This window comes from Gopherus flavomarginatus, chromosome 3 (genome assembly GCF_025201925.1).
Source record: "Gopherus flavomarginatus isolate rGopFla2 chromosome 3, rGopFla2.mat.asm, whole genome shotgun sequence".
Taxonomy (NCBI): domain Eukaryota; kingdom Metazoa; phylum Chordata; order Testudines; family Testudinidae; genus Gopherus; species Gopherus flavomarginatus.
The window spans coordinates 48,658,153-48,671,480 of NC_066619.1; the positions used below are offsets into that span (position 1 = coordinate 48,658,153).

The 13,328-nt window shown below is 41.1% G+C and overlaps 1 protein-coding gene across 4 annotated transcripts in view; it reads right to left on the reverse strand.

Moving 5' to 3' along the window:
• The window catches only part of HMGCR (3-hydroxy-3-methylglutaryl-CoA reductase), a 29,234-nt gene extending 18,791 nt beyond the window's left edge, over positions 1-10,443 (reverse strand). The window contains exons 1-5 of one of the 4 annotated variants that reach the window (XM_050944563.1): positions 10,336-10,443; positions 2,731-2,917; positions 2,221-2,332; positions 579-666; positions 233-317 (exon numbers count right to left, since the gene is read on the reverse strand). In XM_050944563.1, the coding sequence (XP_050800520.1) occupies positions 233-317; positions 579-666; positions 2,221-2,332; positions 2,731-2,895 (450 nt within the window). In that variant the 5' untranslated portion in view covers positions 2,896-2,917; positions 10,336-10,443. Of the gene's footprint in view, positions 1-232; positions 318-578; positions 667-2,220; positions 2,333-2,730; positions 2,918-9,608; positions 10,054-10,197; positions 10,300-10,335 lie in introns of those variants that run through there. The other 3 variants (XM_050944562.1, XM_050944565.1, XM_050944564.1) reach the window with 3 other exon arrangements.
• Between the last annotated feature and the right edge of the window lie 2,885 nt (positions 10,444-13,328).

The following is a 13,328-nucleotide window of genomic DNA, read 5'->3' on the forward strand; positions in this document are numbered from 1 at the left end:
CTACAGTCACACGGCCTGATCCTGTAAGCACACTGATGCACATGAGTAACTTTACTCACCTGACTAATTCAAATGACTTCAATAAAACTATTCACTTAAGTGTTTGTAGGATTATGTAGGAACACTTGACCTAGCATTACTATGTATATTTTTGTTCATGTATATATGTCGCATGAGGCATTAATACTCAGATGTTAAATTCAACAGCTACATTATAAAAAGCAAGGCTGACCTGTGAGTTGGAACTGAGTGCAAATTTGGCTAATGCACTGGCTCTGGAAAGATCAATCAAAAGCAGGAAAAATGGTAAAGCTTCACTGAAACAAGAGACACACAGAAGAACACATTAATGATCCAATAACATTAGGTTTAAAAAAAACAAGCTTGTGCATTATACACAATGGAAAAATCAAACTTTTTTTTGAAGCAGGGGCTAATCATGTTTATCAATTATAGATCTTTACACAGTTTAGACCAGAATGAGCCACACTTTATATTAGAATTAAAAAATGATTTAACATATGCACAAGGATTTCAAGCCACTTATTTTTTAAAACCTGAAAATATGGAATACTTACTTCAAGCCTGTCAATTCTTTATCTAGGAAGTGAATCACCACTGTACTGAAAACAAAACTTGAGAAGATTGTGAAGAGGCCAGCAATACCTTAAAAAAAATTGTAAGAGTTGCATTTTTAGATCATTCCAGACTAAAATACGAAGGCACTGAAACCCAAACATTTTAAAAACTAACTTTCTCCTTCTTCCAAAGGATCTTTTTCATAGGATCTTTTTCGGCAATAAACAAGTATCTCTGACTCAAGTGTTTAACTGCTACACTATCCAAGAGGACTTTTCAATACTGTGCTCCAATTTAATCTCTGTTTGGGAGGGATGGGTTTAGTTCAGATTATATATTTTACTAAAGAGGCCAGAAATCCCACTTAAAACCAGTGGCTGAATACGATGAAGGGAGAGAACGTATTCAACCCTATCATTTATGAATGATCATGGTAAAGTATTTATTTTTCTGTTATTAGCGAGTAAGCCCCAGGCAGCATGACAAATGCATGCTCATTGTACACATGTAAAAATACAGAATTAAAATTGTTAATGAAGATGTTTAGCTTTGCTTCAGCTTTTCAGATTGTATTTTCTTTGGATAAGATTTCACTGTTAATACTATGGGTTTGTCTTTTCAAAAAGATTTTTCGAGTCCTAGGATTTAGCCACGGACCACATTTTAATCTATTTTCTGATTTCCACTATTTCTCAATCATTGAAATAATGTTTGAAGATAATTGTGAAATTGGAAGTTTAAATTCCTTCTGAATTAACACATAAGACAAAAGAGCTTTAAAATACAAATTTAAATTGTTAACCATCAGTTCCAGATTGAATTAAATATAGCTTGTTTTTAATTAACTAACTACAGAGTTAAGAAATTACCAAGGGGATAAACGTATAAACAAAATTCAGTTTTAAAACTCTTATGGTTGTATGATGAGGGCAGAAAAGACAATGGGTGGGGGCTGGAGTTCAGTCTAAGAGAAATGTATTTGCTTTTGGCTCGTTTCAGTACACACTAGTCTTTCTGGCCCTTTAATAAGAACATTTGAAAGAACATGCTCTTTGGAAAAATTCCTCCTTTTCTTCGCAAATTTCAATTCTTTCTTGTCAGTCTATGTGAAAATCACAAGCACGTGCAAAGTTCTGATGAACTGGGATTTAAATGTGAATACTCTTTTTTTTTTTTTTTAAACTGTAAGATTCCCCAAAGAGAATCACAGTTTATGGCTATTCAAAAGTGTGATTAATGCTGCATTTTAACAAAATTAAAGATCCTGAGGAATCCAAGCCACAAATCTCCTGGTTACTCACTGGAAAAAGGGACTTAATGAGAAATCTGAGAGGATGATCTCACAGAAGTGGTAATTATTTCAAGTTTTGTTAATACACACTTCAATAATTACATTTTTTTGAAACAACAGTTGTATACTCACACCTCACTTCTGTCTTTCCAAATCTGTGAGACAGTCAACATTTTAATAAAGAATCATTTCACTTTTAAGCAATATTGAAATGTTCATTTTGCTACCTATTAGAGGGGCAGATTGATTCCACTATATATGTGACCATTTATGTTCTAACATTCATTAACACTGTTATACAACTAAGAAACTAAGATAACAAATAATAAACACAAAATAAGATACTCTACCCAAAATATATTTTGATCCAAGCTGCCTTAGATTCTGAAACTGGAAGTATATATAAAGGATTGCTATACAGCGCGTGATTGTCAGGATTATGATGTCGCTGCTCAGAACGTCCTGTTTGAAATAAAGATGGCTTTAGTTGGCTCTTATATTAAAAACCAATGAAAGCTTAACAATTAAAAGTACCATAAACTTAAATTATTGAAGCTGTAAAAGTCTTAACGCCAAGCGTTTCTAGTCCACCAAGTATCTTAAGATTAAGAGCTCAATTTAACAAAGATCTGCTGTGTCACACTATCTACTAACTACTTATAGCTGTCCACATCAAAAATGGGGAAATTATGCAGACATTCCTTTCCATGGTGGCTAGTATAAGGAGAATTACTTCATTTTTAACATTTTAAGCCATTTCCCTCCATTTGCCCTTATTCTATGAGAGAAATCTGCATTTTAAGAGTAGTTTCAGGGTTAAGTAGTAGATTAACTATTTCAAAATAAATTTAACTTCTTACTTCTTCAAGTTTTGGGCATTCATAATTCCAGCCACAGATCTTATCATTGCCAGTGAACATCTTCATGGACATCATACAGATGGTGAGAGTCACAGTCCCCACAATGACTTCCCATGGATGAGAGGCTACAAAAAGGCCATGCATTCGAAAGAGTCTAGACAGCATTTTCAAGTTTGTTTTTCTACACCTAGAACATGCAACAAAAGAAAATTTAGTATAATTAAGTTCAAAAAATGGAAAAAGAATGAGCACTGTATAATTTCCTCCAAGCTACTACTTCTCATCAAGACTGTATGTTTTAAGACACTAAGGAATCTCACCTCCATCTCCAAATATGTATTTGCTTCTCCTGTTCTGAAAACATCTTCTCATCTATCTGTTTCTCCAGATTCCTCAAAACCTGAAAAAAGTTATCTTCCTACCTCACCAGCAAGCAGTCCATTGTCTTTTTTTCTCAAAGAGATCTACTCAAAGCCCCTGGATTTCTTCTTTTCCAATGTCACCTTTGTACTCTTCCATCCACTGAAACCCATTTACAAATTTTACTAACCTCTTACCTCTGGCCAGTTCTATTCTATCCTTGTTCTCTTTGACCTAGGGTGACCAGATAGCAAGTGTGAAAAATCAGGACAGGGTGGGGGATAATAGGCACCTATATAAGACAAAGCTCCAAGTATCGGGACTGTCCCTATAAAATCAGGACATCTGGTCACCCTACTTTGATCTGACCTCTGCTGTTGTTACAGTCAACTCCTTCATCCTCCACATATTCTCCACAATGGCTTTCAGTGACTTTGAACTCTCCAGGCGGGGCCTATATTTTAGGTTTTTGTGCTAGCAATGGTTGGAGTCAGTGTTAAAAACACTGGTGTTTGAGCTACACTACATCATCTAACCATGTGTAATAAATGCTACTGTGATCAAAGTGCAACCTGCCATTCCATGCTAGCACTGCCGCTAGTGGTACTGTAGCAGTGGGAGATTTTCACAAAAACCTCACTGTAGATGAGGCCTCAAGTTCTTATCTCAATGGCCTCTCCTTCAATATTTCTTTGGGGAGAATTGCTTCTTCATTTAGAATCTCAACAAGCATATTTGACTACTCTTCTATACTCTCCATTTGGTTGGCCTCATTCATTCCAAACAATCTCAACTACTGTATTATCTTTATAGTCACCACTACTAAATCTACCTCTCTATCCTGACTTTTCACCCTCTCTCCATTTCTGCATCTCCATCAGCAGCTCAAATATTCCTTAGACACCTTAATGACACCTCAAATCTGAGGGTATCTTTCCTCCTCACCCTCCTCCTCTGGCTCACTTCTCTACCAATGTTGACAACACGCACCATCTTCCACAGCACCCAACTGAAGCCATTTTGACTTTTCTTTCTTTCCTCCTTTGTATTCAGGCCCTTACCAAATAGTGCACCTTCCCTCTCTATAAATCCCACTAAAAATCTATCCTATCTTTTAATTCTTCCTGTTAAAACCTTAACCGTCTTCAACTCAGCTACACTAATTCCCCCTCTAGCCTACCTGCCTCTCATCACACCCATTACTTCAAACCATCCAAATTGCTGCTGTGAAGGTTATTTTCCTCTCATACTACTCTGACCCTTATCTTCTCCACATCTCTCAATATCCACTACCAGCTTCCAAACCAAATTCAAGGCACTATTTCTTCATCTAAAAATATCAATCCCCTTCCACAACCAATGTTCTGCCCAAGCTTCTCCAATATCTTTTACCTCTTTCACAAACTTTTCAGAGCTGCCTTTCATCATCACATTATTCTTCTAACACACCTAGTTAACATTCACCAAGAGGCCTCCCTATCCTCCAAACGACTCATCTATTCTGTAAATCCTTTAACTATGAAAACCACATCCCACCTTCTTGGCTGTTTATTACTTTTGAATTTTAAACTCTTCAGAGATGTTTACCCCTGTTTAAGGCTACATAGTTAGAACCAGAATTTCATTGAACCTTAGGGTTGTTATTGTGACAAGTACTACTGGAGTTTGTGGGTTATTTTTCCATGACATGAAATCAATTAATTTTAAATGTCTAAGATGAATTTTTTAAAAATATTTGATACATTAAAGTTAATCAGTACTTAGATTCTAAGATCACTAAGCCACGGAACATCTTTTCATTATGTGACTTTGAGGATTGTGGATTGGGGCCTCTACGTATCTGCATACCACAAACGATTAAAAAACCCCACCCACATTAAAAGAAATTAGAAGCAGCAACTCTCCCCCTCCAGGGAAGTGATATGCCTTCTTCTCAACCCATATCTCCTCAGACACCAAAAATGCTGCAGTCACTCAACAGAGAGGCATAAACCAGCCTGCAAAAATGCTTAACTGCAGGTTGAAGAGGTGAGGGCCTCAGCAGCTGGCAGACTCTTCTTCTGTCCAAGTGCATCTCCTTAATCACAGGGCTGGGTTCTAGCACTAAAATATTTTTCTTCATCCTCCTGCATAGACGGAGGACTTTGCAGCATTTTTGTGTGAGTTAAGAATTGTTAATTATGTATGAGCTCTGCCTGTATTTATATATCCAAGAATTCTTTGAGGGGTCAGCAAACGTGGACAAGGAGCCTGTCCTTTCCTCTAGCTTCTCTCTTCCATTTCCCTTCAACTTAGCCCATGCTGGCCTTTATAATCATTCAGTGTGTGATCCACAAAGGAATCTAGGCATTCCAATGCTGAGCATCATGGCACCTAATATTCAGGTGCCTAGAAAATCACAGGAACATCACTGAGATCCAAAAAGCCATTCTAGGCACATAGGCTCCCTATACAATGAAAGCGGAGAGAAAGAGGTCTTAGAATACAATCCAAAAAAGCCCCAGACAAGGCAAAGAGCCACCTAAGTTAGCCAATAGCCAGAGGGGTGCTACGCCCCAACCCTCTCTCACAGATAGGTGTCTAAGTCTGGGCTGTAGAGAGAAGCCTATCTCTTTTTAGCAATCTACCCACAGGCATATCTTTGCTGGAGTCAGGTGTGGTGTTTCTTGCAGGAATGAGTTAGATGCCTGACTCACACCACGCAAAAGAGCCAGAGGAGGTGATGGTGCCTATCCTCACCCCCCACCTTCAGCATGTAGCATTTTGGCTAGTGGTTAAAGCATCTGCCGGTGATGCAGATTCAATTCCCCCTCTCTGCTAATGAGGGAGAAACAATTTGAACAAGTGTCTTCCCACCTCTCAGGAGAGTATTCTAACCACTGAGCTGTGAGCTTTCCAAGATGGAGCTCCTTCAGTCCCTCCTGTTGAAGCTGTTCAATTGTGGATAAATAATGAAAGAGTGCTTCGAGCAAGCCATGGTCTCCCACCTCTGAGGAGGGTGCCCTAACCACCAGACTAGAGTCATTCTCTCTCTGGTGCAATTGTTTATATATTTATCCAAATGGAACAGCTTCGACAGGAATAAGGGAACCTACTGGATTGGGTATCCCTCATTTGATGCTTGCAATCTGGCTAATTATGTTTCAGATTGCATTTTCTGGTTAAGAGTACTTCTTCCCAACCCCAAACTCCCTTCTAGGTTTTGGGGAGGCTACCACAGGATTTATTTGTTTGTATTAGTTGACTTGCATTTTTAATATATGGCAAAGGCATCTAGAATCTCTTTCTTATTTTGCACAGGTGCTCTTTAATGTCTTGTATAAATTTAAATAATAATTGATACTTTATCTTTGTAGATTATTGCATTTGGTCACTACTTCATAGACTGATGAGTAGCAGAACTGTTCCCCATTATTTCAAGAAAATCAAGCTTCTGCAATAATCCATTAAATAAACTTCTAGTTCTGGAAAACTATAGGTATGAAACTAGTTTAAATCAAATAAATGTAAAGATTCTGTAGAGACTATTAATGAGATTTGAGAAATTTGTAGAGATTTTTTGCAGTTCTGGTTTTCAGAAGGTAGGATTTAAAATCCTCTATTTGCTGGCTTAATTGTTTGTCACGAAACCTTGATTGTGTTGAGAATAATAAAGTTGGCTATGGGTGAACACAGCAGGCAGGAAGGTGACAGAAATCTAAGGTTTCTATTTTTCAACACCATCTAAAAATGCAGTAGAAACCAAGAAAACTCAAACTTCAAATTTATAGTAAACATTAGTGTAGCTTCTTATTTTTAAAATCATGTCTTGCTAACTTCAAGCCACAAATTAGTGTAAATATGCAAATTTCTTAAAGCAAATGAATAACGTAATTCAGTATCTTGACACCATCTAAAATGTCAATTATTTTTAAATGAAGACAAAACAAGTAGCATATTTTAATGAATGCTGCTGCATTCAGCCATGTTAGAGCTCCATCAGCTAACAATGCCATGACAAGATGTCTTTAGGTTAGGAACAGGAGCCCATCACTGGCTGATGCAATCACTTTTATGCAGAGTTGGCAATGAGGCACCTTGTATTTATCATCAATAATTAATTGTACAACAGTAGCAAATACTAGATATTTTGCATAATTTATTTTCACAGTCAAATAAATAATTTCATTTTTTTTTCTTAACAGATTTTAGTGAGGTCACTTACATTTGATAACACAAACACCTGTTTAGGCTGTGCTCTTAAGTGTCTGAAATAGCATCTGAAGTGAAATTTGTTTTGGAAAAACCTTCCATTAATGTCATTTTATTTGCTCAGAACAGTAGAAGTGCTTTAAAGTATTGATGGGGAATGAAGTTCAGGAATGTTGCTAGCCTTGATTACTTTGGAGAACAGAGGTGAAATCCTGACTGTTAAAGTAAGTAAAAATTTTGCCATTGATTTCAGTGGTGCAAGGATTCCACCCCAGCAGCTTAAGATCACAATATTCTGCAACATTTTTACTATTTAATAGAAAAATAATAGCATCAAATTATTCTGGCCACTTCAAACTTTGTTTGTTACCATTAAGATGTTCCTATGTTTATTTTTAATTTTTAATTACAAATACATCTTGCTTGTTATAAGGGAAACTATACAACTATTGCAAGCATTTGATAGAATGGCATAATAAGCATATTGATTTATAATGTAGTATAGACACTCATATGAACAGAAAGGTGGAAACTATGAGAAGATGAACAAAAGAAAAAATAGCAGTAAAAATGTAAGGAAATGTTCTGGCAGCAAGTAGAATAATGCATTAATGGTGAGGCATGTTTTCCTTTTACAAAAGCCGTGCTGACTCTTCCCCAGCAAAATTTTACAGTAGTTTCAACCAATTTGCCTGGTACTGAAGTTAGGCTTACCAGTTTGTGATTGCCAGGACTGCCTCTGGGACCTTTTTTTTTAAAAAATGGGAGTTACATTAGCTATCCTCCAGTCACCTGGTACAGAGGCTGATTTAAGTGATAGATACCATACCAGAGTTAGTATTTCTGCAATTTCATATTTGATTTCCTTCAGAACTCTTGTGTGAATACCATCTGATTCTGATGACTTATTACTATTAATCAATTTGTTCCAAAACTTCCTCTATTGATACTTTAATCTGGGACAGTTCCTCAGATTTGACATTTAAAAATAATAGTCCATGTGGTGGGAATCTCCCCCCAGATCTTCTGAAGAAAAGATCGATGCAAAGAATTCATTTTGCTTCTCTGCAACAGCCTTTTCTTCCTTGAGTGCTCCTTTAGCACCTCAGTCAAGTCGTCCCTGCCAGTTTGGCAAGCTTCCTGCTTCTGAAATACTTAAATTTGTTGTTCATTTTTGTGTCTTATGATAGTTGCTCTTCAAATTCTTTTTGGCCTGTTTAACTATACTTTTATACTTGGCTTGCCAAGAGTTTATGTTCCTTTCTATTTTTCTCAGTAGGATTTGACTTCTAATTTTCATAAGCTGCCTTTTTGCCTCTAACCATCTCTTTTACTTATTTACCCATGGTGGCATTTTTTGGTCCTCTATTTTTTTTTTCCATTCTGGGGCCTCAATTAATTAATTAATTAGAGCCTCTATTATGGTGTTTTCAATAAGTTTCCAAACAGCTGGCAGGCATTTCTCTCTTGTGACTTTTCCTTTTATTTTCCATTTAACTAGCCTTCTCATTTCTGTGTAGCTCCTCTTTTGAAAGTTAAACTCTACTGTAGTGTGTTTCTTTGGTATCCCCTCTCCCCCCTATAAATGTTAAATTTAATTACATTATGGTCACTATTACCGACTGGTTTAGCTACATTCACCTCTTTTTTAAGCGCCATCCTGGAGCCTGCATATACGATGGACACGCTGTGTTTGATAGTTTCTGAGTGGAAATCCTCCTACCTTTCAGGAATGATGTAAACAGTACAGATGCAACACCAACTAATTCTGCAGTAGGTTCATGCTCTTTCAAAAATGCAACTGAAGCCAACTGTCCCAAAGCATAAAAAGTGCTAGGCATTTGTTGTGGCATTCCAAGGATGTAATTTTCTATTAATTTCATTGTTCTGACATTCTGCAACATGATCTGATTATCTTTAAAACTATCATACGCTGAGTAATCTCACAAGCCTCAGGGCATCTCTTGCTATTTGACTTGGAAGGAACTAATTTTATTATGAGAACACCTGTTGTACAACTCATTGAGTTACAGTGACAATTTCCCAAGGAAATCCTGTCCAGGCCTTAGCTAAAAAGATAGTTGACACAGTATGGATGTCTTCAGCATGGGTCCCCACAGCCAGTTAAAAAAAAAAAAAAAAAGTATCACCAAGTTTTAGGAGCAGCCCATCAGTTTTAAGTATGCAAAAATTCCTTGAAGCCAGCCAGACCACTAAACAGGCACAATGCAGAGACATGTTAATTTGATGTGTTGGGAATTAATACAGATGCAGGGGTGGCGATTCCTCACAGTGCCACCACCTCAGTGTACAAAGGTGTTATTTACCTTACTGCAGAAACCTATAGCCGGGAAACCTGGTGCCGCCCAAGGGCTCCACCTCAGCTCCGTGGGCGCTCCATTTCTGGATCCCATGATGCGCTCCCGTGAGAGGGTCCCTCGGGGTAAGCAATGGGAACCGGCCGGGGACGGAGTCAAACAGGGGCTCGCTGTACAGACAGCAGGGGTGATGCCTGAATCCCCCTGGGCACAGGTGCATATTGGCGACACGATTTCCCCATTTCTACACCCCCAACCCCCAAACACAACAAACGGCGTGAAGGTGCCTGGGTTCGGGAGCTGGCCCGACCCTCGCCCCACACTCAGGGGCCGGTGCGTCCGCGGCACTTTATGGCCTCTCGCCCCTGCCCCGCAGCCCGGGACACCTCTCTCCGCCCGGCTGCTTAGAACGATCGCGCCCCAGCGGCTCCGGCTGTGACCTTCCCTGCGGCGCTGCCCAGGGCGGAGCGGGCATGTCGGAGGAGCGAGCAGCGGCCAGCGACGTCCCTCCAGCAGTGGCCACAGGCGCTTCCCCCCATTGTCCAGCCGCCCCAGACTCGCGGGGGAGGGGGCACTAGCAAGGACAGGATCCACTCACCCCAGCCGCTCTTTCTGCACCTTTAAATCAGGCCGAGGCGGTCCCGGTCCCCCGGTGCGGAAGGGCCAGTGTCGTAAAAAGGCCAGTCCTCACCCCGCCTGATGGAAATTCTGACCCTTCTCTCCGGGCCCCACTCACCGCTGGACGTGCCTGATGGAGCTCGCGCTTGCAGCTGCTGCCCTCCTCTCGCCTCTCGCGCGCAGCGCCGCAGCAGACTGAGAAAGCCGCGCACGCAGCGACAAGGACAACCCCAACGCGCGACACCCGGGCCGCCGCCATCGCCCGATCGCACAACCAATGACGGGCGCCCGACACGACGCGTCACTCGCCCGTTGCCTTAGTAACCAGCCAGGGAAGCCGCACAGCGCGAGACGGATCAGGAGGGGAGAACGCGCCATCTCACCACGGGCCGACGGCCAATGGGCCGTTGTGCTGCCCCTGAAGTATTTTCTCATTGGTCGGCAGACTGAGGTTTATTTGCATATGGCCATCTAGTGAGCGACTGCGACTGGCTGTCCAGACCGGTAGAGCATCTACCGTGGTGCAGGGAGTCGGGGCTATGTGCTGCGGGGAGAGTGGGGCGCCTCTCCCGCTTGGGTCCCGCTTCCCCCGGTCTGAATAACGGCCCACTGCGCGCACCTGCCCGGGCACCGCTGCCCCGTGCGAGGCTGAGCAGCGCCGCCGTGCTGGGAGCGTGGTGCTGCCCTGAGCCAGGCTCGGACCCCGCCCGCTCGCGGCTCTGCCAGAGCGGCCTGGCCTGGCCTCCTCACGGCGTGGAACGGGCTGTGAGGGCAAACTCCAGCAGGGCCCCTCAGGCCGCCCTTCCCGAGGTGACCTGCCCATGGGGTTCTGCTTCGCGGGGTCCTGCCAGTCGCCTCGTGGTCCTGCGCCCCTCGAGCATCAGGCTTGGCCTGGCATAGCGGGCGTCTGCTGCACGAGCTAATGCCCGGTTCCTTCACTGAGCTGTGCGCTCTCCGCGCTGCTCTGCCCCAGGGGAGCCAGTGCAGGCTATCTGTATCTTCTGCTGCCTCTGGCTTGCTCCAACTTTGCTTACCCCCTTTGAGACAGGAGCTTAAATGTTGCCGTTCTGGATGACCCCAGTGGTCCGTCCAGTACAGTGTGCTGCCCCTGATAGCATCGGCTGCTGGATGGTTAAGGGCAAGATGCAAGAAACTCCATAATGGACAATTATGGAACGATCTCCTTAAATAAAAGGTTTTGTCTGGCCCTGGTAGTGTTTGGTGTATGCGTTGAAGTATATAATAAATGTTTTTTGAAAATCCTATCTGATATAACTGGATGTTCCCAATACTCATATAACTGTCTTACCTCTTTTTAGAATCACACTAAAATTATGCCCTCTATGATATCTTGTGGCAATCAATTGAACAGGTTAACTGTGTTGTATAAAAAGTATTTTATCAGTTTTACATTTGTTGGCTTTCATGATCTTGCACTAAGAGGGCAAACAGGAATGTCAGATAAACCTGAACTTTCCCATTCTTTTTCTTGTATACTTCTGTCATGTCTTTTTGGATTTGTCTCCTCCATGAATTAAACAGTCCTATTGTTTCCAGTCTCTTCTCAGACAGAAATCACCCATCTCTGAACCCCACTTCTGTTTTTGTTACATGTGTTTTGATATACAATGTTGCCTAAGGATGTCCATTGCTGCCTCATTCATTACAGCGTTGAAATTGTTGGTAATTGTTTCTACATATTCCTCTAGAGCAAGCAGCAGTGCAAATTTTCCACTGATCATTGCTTGGAGTTGCTCTGCAATGCTTCATTCTCTGAGTCAAACTTCTGGTGAACTTTGGCATGATTTTCCTTAGCTGCAGCTGAAAATTTAGCATCACAAGGTGGTGATCACTTCCAATATCAGCACCAGAAAGCTCCTTGTTTTAGCTCTGTTAATCTCAGAACTAAATCGGTTTTGCACCATGATGTAGTCGGTTTGGCTGTGACATAGACCATTCGGTGCGTGCCATGTTGATCATCTAGATGCTTTATGTGCTCCTAATGTGTTTGCAAGAACCAGATTGTTATAGCTGGCAAACTCCAAAAGTCTCAATCCTCTCTCATTGGTTATCGCATTACGGAAAGGTCACAATAATCTTTCCAATCTGCCTGTGTTTTAGTACCCGCTTTAGGGTTCCAATCTCCTTGTACAATCAGGAGATCTTTCTTGTATACCTTATTGATGATGTCTTGGAGCTAATTGTAAAAATCTTCAATTTGCTCGTCATAGTCTGTTGTAGGGCTGTAGACTTGTACCACTGTGATATTAAATGGTACTGCCTTTAAATGGATGGAAATAAGCCTGCTGGATATTAGGCGGCATCCTAATACTGAATTCTTGATATTTTTATGCACAAGAAATCCTACACCATTGACATGTTTGTCCTCTCCATTGTAATAGAGTACATTGACTTCCTTTAGTACCTCTCCAAAGTTCTTCCGTCTGACCTCAGAGATTCCTGGGAGGTGCCATGTGTATTGTTCCATTTTGTACGTGAGTTCTTTGAACCTCCCTATTTGTCTCAATGTCCTTACATTCCATGTGTCTATGGTGATGTTATCTCTTCCATGGATCCTCTTTGTTGGAGTTACACCAATAGTATACTTGTCACATCTGCCCTGGTGGGAGATGGAACCGTCATTATTAACCTGGGCTGCTATCAATCCGGTACGGAAATCGTTGACTTGCTCATATGGTTCATCTTGGGCAAATGTCTAACCTGGCAGAGCCCATCCATCTCTAGGCAGCCCCCTTTTAGTTGCCTCTTACAACATGCAGGAGGAGCAGTGAGCCTGTTCTTTCCTCGCACCCACAGTGGAGAGATGGGAAACCGTAAAAAGACAAAACCATAGGTCACAAATGAAGTACTACAAATGTGTGACATTAGAAGAGAACTTAAGAGAGACAAGAACAGCATGGAGGGAGCTGATAAATCAGAGCAATTGGCAGAAAGATCAAGAAAGGAATGAAGATGGCCAAGGAGATATGGAATGAAAAACAATTTTCTAAAATTGAAGAGTGTATCAATAATAAAAATAGCAAACAAGCCTTCCAGGTTGTAAAAGATCTGACGAAGAAAAGATGGACCAAAGCTAACACAATTCAGGAC